General features: G+C 30.5%; 1 protein-coding gene across 2 annotated transcripts; it reads right to left on the bottom strand.

Annotated features, from left to right (window-relative positions):
* Positions 1 to 4,851: 4,851 nt before the first annotated feature.
* LOC131601314 (auxin transporter-like protein 4) lies at positions 4,852 to 9,817 on the bottom strand. 2 transcript variants are annotated; one of them, XM_058873098.1, is made up of 9 exons: positions 9,691 to 9,817; positions 9,261 to 9,444; positions 8,980 to 9,165; positions 8,677 to 8,789; positions 8,387 to 8,570; positions 8,199 to 8,296; positions 7,535 to 7,742; positions 6,967 to 7,224; positions 4,852 to 5,656 (listed from the first exon to the last, which is right to left on the bottom strand). In XM_058873098.1, the coding sequence occupies exons 2-9, from the start codon at positions 9,417 to 9,419 to the stop codon at positions 5,402 to 5,404; spliced, it is 1,461 nt and encodes a 486-aa protein (XP_058729081.1). In that variant the 5' UTR covers positions 9,420 to 9,444; positions 9,691 to 9,817; the 3' UTR covers positions 4,852 to 5,401. The 2 variants fall into 2 exon arrangements, with proteins under 2 accessions (XP_058729081.1, XP_058729082.1); XM_058873099.1 differs by having other exon boundaries at positions 9,624 to 9,783.
* Between the last annotated feature and the right edge of the window lie 2,409 nt (positions 9,818 to 12,226).

The raw sequence follows: 12,226 nt of genomic DNA, 5'->3' as shown, positions 1-12,226 counted from the left end.
TAGGGCGTTTCATCTTGCCAACTATACTTATCGTCACCGAATTATTGCCTAGTTGGTAAGGGAAAATGCACAACACTTTGGGAGATTTACTTCACCATAGACCGCTCTCGGATGGACACCTGAAAGTATCAGTTTATGTTGTATTAGATCATGATGCATTGCTACCGGTACCTGACATGGTCTCAGAGACAACATTGTTGCGAGATGCAATAGGGTCATTTATTGCATGGCCCTTGGAACTCATTTTCATTGATGATGAGGTATGTTGAAAACCATTATGAATCATTTAGTTTTCAAATGTCAATTATGAACCGTTACGTTAATTATTTTTTACATGATAATTTTAGACTCCTTCAAAACCCGCAATTAAGGGTAAAGGTATTTTGCAACACGACGAGTCTGTTGCATCACTAAAAGATGTACATTTAAAATGTTAATTATATGATCTGAATCTAAAACTGCATGATTTTATAATTTACCTAAATTATATGATTTTTAGGTATCTGCTCAAGGGTCACAACAAGTGAGCCAGCAAATTCGTAGCGTACCACCCAAGGAAAAGGAAAAGGGTCCTCCGAAGGCCTTGGCAAAAAGAGGTGCTTTTGTGCCTCGATACCGGCAGACGCTTGGAACACTTGTGGATATGTCATATTTGACGGCAGGTACTATTCGTGAAATTAATATGGATGAAGTTGTCTTTGGTTTTGAATTCCCCGAAAGAGTTGCACTAGAGGACATCGAAGAGATTTTTAAGCATGAACAATTAGGCGTCGGTAATATTCACTCATACATCCGGTAATCCGATGAATATATTATTTAATTAGTTGAAAAATTTATTTACACATTTCAATGAAAATAGTCTAATGTTTATTATGTTTTTATTTAAGGTTGTTGTATGACAAAATGATTCACTGGACTGAATTGTCAAACAGATTCCATTTCGTGTCTTCCTCCCATGTCAGCGGAGCGACAATTGATAGAGAACCGGATTCAGTTAGACAGCGCTTAGTTGAGAGATTCATGGCCACCGACAATACAGAAAGCTTGTATCTTTGGGCGTATAATACTCGACCAATAGGGTTAGTTTTTCATTCTTGGTTCATCTAATCTTTGTTTTTTTTGCGTAGCAAAATTTTCATATAAACTTTTGATTTAATTTATAGAGCACACTGCTTGTTGCTTGCTATCGATCCTATAAAAGAAATGGTCTATTATCTGAATTTGGTAGATGGTGAGTGGACTAATTATCCGGATATGAAGAAAATGATTGATAGGTAAGTGAGATCGTTCTAAATATTCATGTATATTTATATATTTAATTATTTATGATATTGATCTAAATATATGCTTTTAATTTGTTAGATCAATACAAGTATTCTGAAGTCAAAGAGACGCACATGTATCACAGATTAAATCAAACAACATTACTTAGATCAAAGTGCAGGTACATTAATTTTTACAATTTTGCTTATAATAGTTATGCTACTTCATAAAACAAGACAACTATAAAATCTTACTTGTTTTTCTAAGTAGTGTCCGCAACAGCGAAATAGTACATATTGCGGATACTATATTTTGAGGTTTTTGAAAGAAATCCTTCAAATGAATCAATTAGAGATTCCAATCACGGTATGGATTTATTTAGGAAAATTTCTTATAATTTATTACATTTAACTAAATCATGCATATTATGTTTTCGTTATGTAGTACTTTGATGAATTCTATTCTGCTTCTTACACGAGACATAAGTTGGAAGAAATCAAAGAGGAATTGTGTCAATTTTATATTCAGCAAAGAATCGTATAGGTATGAACACATTATTGTGTGAAAAGTGTTATGAATACATTATTGTGTGACGGGTTTTGATAATGACTTTGTGTTGGAGCCTTTAATTGTGTTTGAGCAAAGTTAATTTGATTGACCGTGTTGTTCTGTTCATACTTTGCAAGACCTGGACCGTCCGCTCGTCAGATTTTGAGAATTTCGGGCTTATTCTGATTTAGTTATGTTAGAGATGATTTATTTATATGTATATGTTGCAAACATATGTGAATTGATCTATAATGGTGTATAGATTTTATTTTGGATTATAATGGTATTATATTGGTATATAATGGTATATAATGTCCTACATACGGGTTTTTGTTGAAATAATGGTATATATAAGGCTTGAATTACAGGTTTAGGGATTAGTTCCAAAAATATTACAGGTTGTTATTTCTAAATAAATTACAGGTCGAACTGGGAGGCTTAAATTACAGGTTGCACTTTAAAATATTGTGTTTAGCAACGACAACACTTTTAAAAACGCTCTTAAAGGCATACCTGCGAAAGCGCTTTTTAACAAAAAGCGCTGCCTAAAATGATAATAGAAAGCATAAAAGCTAAAAAAAAGTGCTACTAAAGGCTACCTACGAAAGCGCTTTCTAAAGAAAAGAGCTGCTAAAGACCCACCTACGAAAGCGCTTTTCAAGGGAAAGCGCTGCCTTAGGCCTATATATGAAAGCGCTTTTCAAGAAAAAGCGATGCCTTAGGCCTACCTACGACAGCGCTTTTGCTTAAAAAAAAAAGCGCTGCTAAAACCTATAGCAGCGCCACCTACAGCAGCGCTTTTAAAGCCAAAAAAACGCTTTCGTAGATCTTTTTAGCATAGTGACTGTTGGTGATTAATGACAACTTAACTCGTTGCCATGATAATTCCATGAGCTGCTATTAGCAATTTAATTTATGTTATAATTAGTAATATACAAATCAATGAATAAATAAATAAGTTTACAATAAATTATTATAATTGAATGAATTTTTATTTTAGTTTTATTTATTTTATCTTATGTATGTTATATATTACTTATGCTTACCTTTAGTAGAAATAATGAGGTTGCATTTTAAAAAATTTTATTTTAAATGCAAAGTAAAGGGTTAGAAAATGGTAACTGGATAAGAGATGAGGCGAATAAATTACTTAGAGCGAGAGGAACTTGATAAAGGGGACACACTAGGAAAGATGGACCCAAAAAGGAAAAGAATGTGGCAAGATTAGGAATCACCGAAGTTCAAGAGAGAAAAAGAAGAAGAAGAAAAGTTTTGCAAAGAGTAGAGTTCAGTTATAAGTGGGAAACATAATTGTTTTAAAGGCTGAAGAAACCTTTAAATAATAAGAAGATTTCTTAACCCATCTCATAGGAATGAGGCGCACCACCGAATTGACAAAATTGTCCTTGTGCTTTCGTAGATGCATCTCTGGAAGCACCTTTTTTTTGTTTGACTGCCGTAGATGCATCTACGAAAAGGTTTGACGTTATAATTCGTGTCAGACCTTTCCCCTCCCTCATTCTTCACATTTTCAAACTCAAACTCTCTCAACCTTCTAATTTCAAATTGACGTATTTCTTTATCCCGAGTTTGGAAGACGTTGTCAACTCAAGTATCAGCTTCCATCCAGTTCCTATATGCGTGTGCTGGATGATATGATCAAGCTGGCAGAGAGTGCATTTCTGTACCGTCGACATCGTGTCAGGACCCGTGGGACACTTGACGCTATGGGTAGAGCAAACAGAGCCCTTGGTGGACGCGGAGGCGGATGTAGAGAAGATGCGCAGGATGATACCCGACATACTTAGTAGTTATATTTGATGATGTGTTTATATTTTATTTTTGTATGTATTTGATGATGTACTCGACACTTTGACTGACATTATTTATATATTGTATTTTTATTGGTCTACCTACTGTTGTCTTTAAAATGCATTACTGAATCTGAAAATGTATGTCTTTAAAAATCGAGTTTCTGAATGAAAATGACATGAATTCAAAAAATAGCAGATTGTTCCGTAGATGCACCTACGGAACACTCTATTTTCACCACATTCCGTAGATGCATCTACGGAAGTATTTTTTAATTGAAAATAAGGTAAAATTAATTGTTTTTTCTTTTATTTTATACGCTTCCATAGATGCATCTACGAAAGGAATCAAATTTTTTCAAAATATGGGGTGCATCCGGATGTGTATGTACGGAAGCAAGGGGCAAAATTGGAATTTTGTGTGGTGTATAAGACCCCAATGGGATTGGATGAGAAACTTTCAATAATAAAAGAGACAAAGTGAATCAACACTACAGACTGAGATAAAATGGACGATAGAAAATTAACGGTCTATATGACACCTCAAATTATAACGACACTTGAGTGCACTCATGCACTCTATTGGAAAGAGACACGCCCTATCCTATGAACTTAGGACCACATGTGAAGAAAACCTATGAAACTCTCTATGAGGAGATGGACATTTAATGCAATTTTCTCCCATCATTTCTACTTCTCAAGACTGGATCAAACTAGACATGTCTAACCTAGCTCTTTGGAAGGCTTCTCATACACCACGTCACAACAAGCCTTAGGGGAAATTGTTTTGGGTCGGCCTCAAATCCATGGCAAAAAAGGCCCATTAATCGCCCATTACATAATACCATCACATGAACAACTAAATGTAGGATTTTATTCATAATTCCTACTACACCTTCTTTGTTAACTATCTGATTTTGACGTTGGTGTGTTAACCTTACATGTCCATCCCTACCCAACCACTCCGAATACTTCCACCACCACATCAAGAATCAAACTTATCAATTTACCAATAAATTTTATTCCATAACGAAACAAATTCTTTTTATTTAAAATCAATTTTCAACACCTAAAATCAAACACAATATAATTTTTATTTCTTTTTTAATTTCAATACCTAGCCCTAAGCTTGATTAATTCAAAAACAAAAATTTATATGAATTAATCCAACATATAAATTAATAACATAACAAACAATTATTAACATAAACAAGATTTGAATATGAGATTTGAGAGAGGGAAGCAATTTCATTGACCTTTACATTCCTTATAAAATGAAGGCTTAAATATACTTTTCGTCCCTGTAAGTTAGCGTGTTTTTGATTTTCGTCCCTGTAAGTTATTTTTTTGGGTTTTAGTCCTTATATTTTAGTTTCGCGTTCGTTTTAGTCCCTAAAATCAAAATCCGTAGGAAAATTCACAAGAAAATCCGCAGGTAACCTGCAGATTTTCCTGCGGATTTTGGCTTTAGGGACTAAACCTCAAGCAAAAAGTAAGATATAGGGACTAAAACCCAAAAAAATAACTTACAGGGACGAAAATCAAAAACACGCTAACTTACAAGGACGAAAATTATATTTAAGCCTAAAATGAATTACAACATTTGACACACTACTTTTGTTCAACTTAATAACTTAAAGGAATTGAAAACTATATAACAATGGAACAAAATGTTCAAACCCCAAGCATCACATAACAAATATAACAAATCAACTATTACCTCACTCCCTCATGTACAATACAAAGTGTTAAGAAAATGTGATCGTAGCTTAACTTAACTATATTGAATTGACTGTGTAATTTGGACTTTGAAGATAGACCCGAGGGGGTGGTGCTTGGGGAGGTGTTGGGAGTGGGCATTGGTAGCACTTAGCAAATAGTCCAAAAGTGTCAATTTGTTTTATAAAGTTGATCATGCTGGCCCATCCTCCAAACCCAAATCCAACCACAAAAATCCATACCACTATGAATGCATTCAAGACATATATAGCTGTCCAACTTCGTAGGAAGAAAGGAGGCTTCTCAACAGCATTCTGCAAAATGAGAAGATAAATTAAGTTAGGGTGTGTTTGGGGGAACATTTGAATGTTTTCAATTATCAAACAAATATCATGTCAATTTATAATTTTTTTACTCAAAAACTTAAATTGCTTAAACACTTATAATTTTGGTTTTATTGCAATTATGAGTCTTCTATTTTATGCTGTTAGCAAAAATAGTACACTATTTCTTGTTACCAAAAAAAATAAAATAGTACACTATTTCTTAAGTGAATATCTTCATTCTTTAATTATCACATTTCTATTATTTTGAGAACAATTATTGTTTTTTGGCCTACATTTCCTTGGCATGACCCTACATATACCTAAACATATGACAAGTTAGGAGTCCTTTTTACTACTATTGTAATTCTCGCAAAAATCTCAAGAAGAAGGAGCAACAAAGATGGCAAATAAGGAGATATAACTTAATGAGTGAGGATTTGTTGACACCAGATATAAGTATAAAATTTTATATCAAATCTCAGTCGTTAATAGGAATAAATCAAATGTTCAATTTTTTTTCTTAAACAATAAGCAATTTTTAGGAAAAAGTAATATCATATAATTTTTAAATATTTTTACTTAATTTTATATGACAGTTTGATTCATTTCTATTAACAGTTAAAATTTGACACCCCTTATACTTCTTTTCACATTTCCACCACAATGGATTAGAGATTAGTCACTTCAACCAGCTTGGCATGAGACATAGTACAATAATCCAACTGTATCAACTAAAGGAAAATGACCCACCACACCAGCCATAATTCTTGTAATATTTCAAAATCAAAACTTTAAATGCTTTTGCACATTTTTGCCATACCATTTTCTTTAGGTCATGTGAATATAGTGACATATGTTTGCAAGATATCATACAACAAAATAATGCATAAGAATAAGTGGAGGAAATTCACATGTGTAAGATATATCTTATTCTGAATTTGAACACACTATTTAATACTAGGGTACAAGTACCATAACATGAGATGGTGGTGGAACCTATGAAAGATGCTTTGTTTTTCTTAAGGTAGACAATGATGACGATTTGGATAGAGTATTATATATCTGCCGATATTTAAGCGTATCCATATTCTACCGATATTTAAGTTTCCATACTCGCTCTGTTACTTGTATTTTCAATGAAAATAAATTGATAAATTAAAAAATAGTATCTCATTTTAAATTTTTAAAAAATTACAAACGTTTTCAAAATTTTATTTTTGAATTTTAAAATAAACGAAAATTTATTTAAAAATGCGTAATAGTTTATTTGTGATATCAATTTCAAAGTTAGGACATACCTTTCTTGCTGAGGCTGTTCTATAAGTAAGCATATGGGCTAAGGCAGGAATGATGTAGACAGTGAAGCTAACAAGTAAGGCTCCAACAGCTGAATTTATGGGACCAAAGAAGGGAAATATTATAGCCAAAAACCATATAGGTATCACAACTGGTAATCTTACCAATGCCCTCAAACAAATACTATTTGTGTCATGCATTCCAATAGCCTTCTCCCATACAAAGTACAATGGAGTACATGCAAATCCAAATGTGATAAACTGCATCCATTTTAGGGAAGTAAAAGTTGAAGTTAGTTTGGGTAATGGATTTAATGGAAATACACCGACAGTGTAAAGCAGTTTTACACTGTCAGTGAAATTCAAACCGTTAATTTTTATAAATGTTTGACTTTTTATTTAAATAACATTTAAAGTATTTATTTTCAAGGGTCGTGATCCACTGACTGTGTAAAAAAATTTACACTGACAGTGCACTACTTTAAGCTCTTGGGTAATAGTTATAGGATTTTATGATTTTTTTGTACAAAGTGATGAGTATCGAAACTTACTATAAGATTAATTACTTTACCTGATGAATAAGCATGAGGATAACGGCCGCATCACGAAATCCACTTTGAGGGAGAAGAGCAAAAGCATTGGAGTGGTTTAGAAGTTCATCACCGAAAGCCCAATAAACGGCAACAGCAGAAGGAATCGTTAATGTAAAAACGTACAAAGTTGCCAAAAAATATATGTACTTGAATTTTTGAGGTTTCCACATGGCGTGCATAATTTCTCTGCAACGTAAGTTTATGTCATCATCATTTACTTTAAACACAACAAAATCAGGATTTTTTACACTAATGCCATAAAGCTGGAAAAAATACCAAATTGCCACCTTTTAAAAATAAAATTACTCAGATGTCACATTACATGCACGTGCTCGACTATCAATTGATCGAGCAAACACTGAAATTATCCGCTCGACAAATGATTGGACGAGCAGATGAAGGCAAATAAATTTAGTGCACGCTCGGCCAATGGATGGTCAAGCACGTGCTTGGAATATGTGGCATCTGATTAATTTCATTTAAAAAAATGGCAATTTGATATTTTTTTTTTACAGCTTTGTGGCATTAGTGTAAAAATCCCAAAAAATCAAGAAAAATAAATAATAGTACTAAATAAGAAAAATAAATAATAGTACTAAATAAGGATTTGTTGTAAGCTATTCAATTATGAAGTATGCTTACACAGTGACAGCATGTCCACCAAACGTGTAGAGTATATTAGTGGCTCCAGTGAAGTACAATATCAGCTTTGTTGGACCAGAGTGTACCACATTTTCTATCTGTAACATGATTTACAAAAATAAAATATTATAACATGAAAATTTTCATTTGAAACATCCTTAACTAGGTTAAGGTAAATCAACATTTACCTGGCCATTAACTATCGCAGCTATAGCAAGATACCAAGCAGTGTAAGTAGTCATTCCAAGACCAAGAAATGACCAAATACGGTAATTATGGAAAGATGGTATGAAAACTGTTGTAGCACAACATGCTCCAAATATATATGTCCATGTTCTTTTGTCTAGTTTATCATTTATGTAATATATGTTACTGCAAATTGTAATCACTACATTAGAAAATTAGTCATATAATAATCAAATAAAAACCAATTTTTTATTACTAAAAGTACATCTTAAAAATGAATCAAAGATCTTACCTTGCACATGCTATAAGCTGTATTACAGATCCAAAGAGAAGAAAAGTACAATTGAAGATTAGCCCCAATGCTTTCCAATATTTACCTAGTAATCCATCAAGAACTTCAAACCACTGAAATTCACAAAAAAAATATGGTTGCAATTTATTCGCAGATTAGATTAAAAAAAAAGCGTGATTGAAACTACGTCAGTTGTATTTGACTGCGATTCTCTGTAATGTAAAAAATTATCGCGAAACCATTACTATGGCTGCAATTTAAAATACGAGAAAGAAGATGTCATGTTAAATGAAGAAAAAGAACCTGGATGACATGGTTTTTGAAGTTAACATTTTCCTTTTCCTTTCTTGCACGATACTCAACATAGAGAACACTGATTAAATATGCAGTCCAGCTTCCAACAAGGCCATAGAATATCTGAAACACAATGCCGGATACCATACCGAGTTGGGAGAATGAATATGGAAGTGTCAACAACACTTGAGCCACCTATAAAAATTTGATACAATTGAGATTTATATAATAAAGCAAAAACTATACAAAAAGAATTAGTTTTTTTTTTTTATATGTGTGTGATAATTTACTTGATTTGAAGCACAACTAAACCATGCATCCCAAACAGAACCACCATGCCATAAGAAGTTTTTGAAATTGGACATGGATTTGTCTTGTTCTCCATCTTCTTGTTCTGTCTCATTCAGATTTGTTACTAGTGCTTCCTCTGCTTGGTTTTGAGACGACATTGTTACTGGCTTAATCCTTGTGGATCTGAAACACATAAAAAAGGTTCACTAGATGAGTCAAAATCATGATCATAACTCATAACACAACCCCAGATTCAGATAGCTTCAAATTCGTCTTCAGAACTCTAAGAATATTCTTTAAAAAAAATAAAAAATAGAGTGATTGTGTGGAAGAGTGAAGCGATTTAGTATTAAGAAATGAACCTTTGTGATGGTTTTTTCTTAGTGTTTTTTATCCTCAAAGGAGAAAGTAAGAGATGAGAATCTATACCACTGTTTGTTCTATATTCTGATACGATTTTTGGGGTAGAGTAGAGTTTTTGAGATCAAAAGACTTAGACGTTGATCAAATGAGTACTAAGAAATGAAGTGAAAGAATCCTCTTTAACTTTATAGTCACAAAGAAGTTGTTTCAATAACTTCTAAAAGGTGAATTAATAATCCTATTATTATTATTATTATTATTATTATTATTATTATTATTATTATTATTATTATTATTATTATTATTATTATTATTATTATTATTATTATTATTATTATTATTATTATTATTATTATTATTATTATTATTATTATTATTATTATTATTATTATTATTATTATTATTATTATTATTATTATTATTATTATTATTATTATTATTATTATTATTATTATTATTATTATTATTATTATTATTATTATTATTATTATTATTATTATTATTATTATTATTATTATTATTATTATTATTATTATTATTATTATTATTATTATTATTATTATTATTATTATTATTATTATTATTATTATTATTATTATTATTATTATTATTATTATTATTATTATTATTATTATTATTATTATTATTATTATTATTATTATTATTATTATTATTATTATTATTATTATTATTATTATTATTATTATTATTATTATTATTATTATTATTATTATTATTATTATTATTATTATTATTATTATTATTATTATTATTATTATTATTATTATTATTATTATTATTATTATTATTATTATTATTATTATTATTATTATTATTATTATTATTATTATTATTATTATTATTATTATTATTATTATTATTATTATTATTATTATTATTATTATTATTATTATTATTATTATTATTATTATTATTATTATTATTATTATTATTATTATTATTATTATTATTATTATTATTATTATTATTATTATTATTATTATTATTATTATTATTATTATTATTATTATTATTATTATTATTATTATTATTATTATTATTATTATTATTATTATTATTATTATTATTATTATTATTATTATTATTATTATTATTATTACTATTATTATTATTACTATTATTATTATTACTATTATTATTATTACTATTATTATTATTACTATTATTATTATTAGTATTATTATTACTATTATTATTATTACTATTATTATTATTACTATTATTATTATTACTATTATTATTATTATTATTATTATTATTATTATTATTATTATTATTATTATTATTATTATTATTATTATTACTATTATTATTATTACTATTATTATTATTATTATTATTATTACTATTATTATTATTATTCTTATTATTATTATTATAATTATTATTATTATTATTATTATTTGACGATTCTCTCTTCTCTCTATTTTGAGGATTGGGCGGCTCAAGTGCTTGTCGGAGGAAGGTGGGTGATATTTTTTTTTTGTTGTAATCAAGAGGGTGGGTCTAGGTAATCAGGTTTGCTTTCCCTCAAGGTGGGTGATGATAGATCCAGCTTTTCAGAGGGTGGGTCTAGGTAATCAAGTTTGCTTTCCCTCCGGTTCATCCATTGATTTCGTATTGCTTTCCTATTTTTGTGATGATGGTGTGTTGGGGTCGATTCCAGGCTAGTTGAATATTGCCCGTGTCTTTGCTAAAATTAAAGTGGTAGGGTATTCTTTTGTAGGATCTAATGATGAGGAGTTGCTTAGATTAGTTAGATTGGAAGAAAAAGTCGTTCGGGTTAAGTTTATCTGGGGGTTAGTTTAGATTTGGATAAGAGGAGACTGCCATGTTATGTGGTGAATGTTTATGATAAGTGTTTTTTGGATGATAAGAGGGTTATGTGGGATCATCTGGTTGTTGCGTGTGGTATTTTGGAGTGGGATGTGCAGTGTTTTCTCGATGATTTTAATGTTGTCTTGAGACCCACATAAAAGGTAAGGGGTTAGTCAAACGGTCGTGTTTCAGGCTTGGCAGAGTTTTTTCAGTTTGGGGATTTTGTTGAGGTTATGGGTTTGTTGGACTTGGCACTATTGAGGAGAAAGTTCATATGTTTTACTTAACAAGGTCTCGATGAGTAGGTTAGATAAGGTTATACTTTCTCCTAGTTGGAAGGAAGTGTGGCCGGTCAGGGTAGCCTTTAGGGTCCAAGCCCTTCAGGTTTAATAGTTTATTGTCAGGGTTCTTTGGTTTCAATGTTTTGGTTCAAGACTGTTACCTGTATGGTGAGATTGCAACTGGGATGACTTGAATTTTAAGTGATAAGTTGTTATCTCTAGAGGATAAGCTTAAAATGTTGATAAGGAGGAGTTTGGTAGTGTGATGTTTAGAATTATGAAGTTATTGGACAAGTTGAATATTTAGGATCTGAGGGCGGGGTTGTTTGTCAAGAGTTTAGAGAGGTTTTGCACTGTAGTGATACTTAGCTTTTCCAACACTCGAGGATTGTCTAGCTCAAAGAAGATATTGCAAACACAAGGTATTTTCATGCTTGTTAATTTTAGGTAAAGAGCTCGTAGGAATAGTTTACTACACTTCG

This window comes from Vicia villosa, linkage group LG5 (assembly GCF_029867415.1).
Source record: "Vicia villosa cultivar HV-30 ecotype Madison, WI linkage group LG5, Vvil1.0, whole genome shotgun sequence".
Taxonomy (NCBI): domain Eukaryota; kingdom Viridiplantae; phylum Streptophyta; class Magnoliopsida; order Fabales; family Fabaceae; genus Vicia; species Vicia villosa.
Note: the sequence above shows the minus strand (reverse complement) of the source record. Positions and strands in the feature narration are given on the sequence as shown.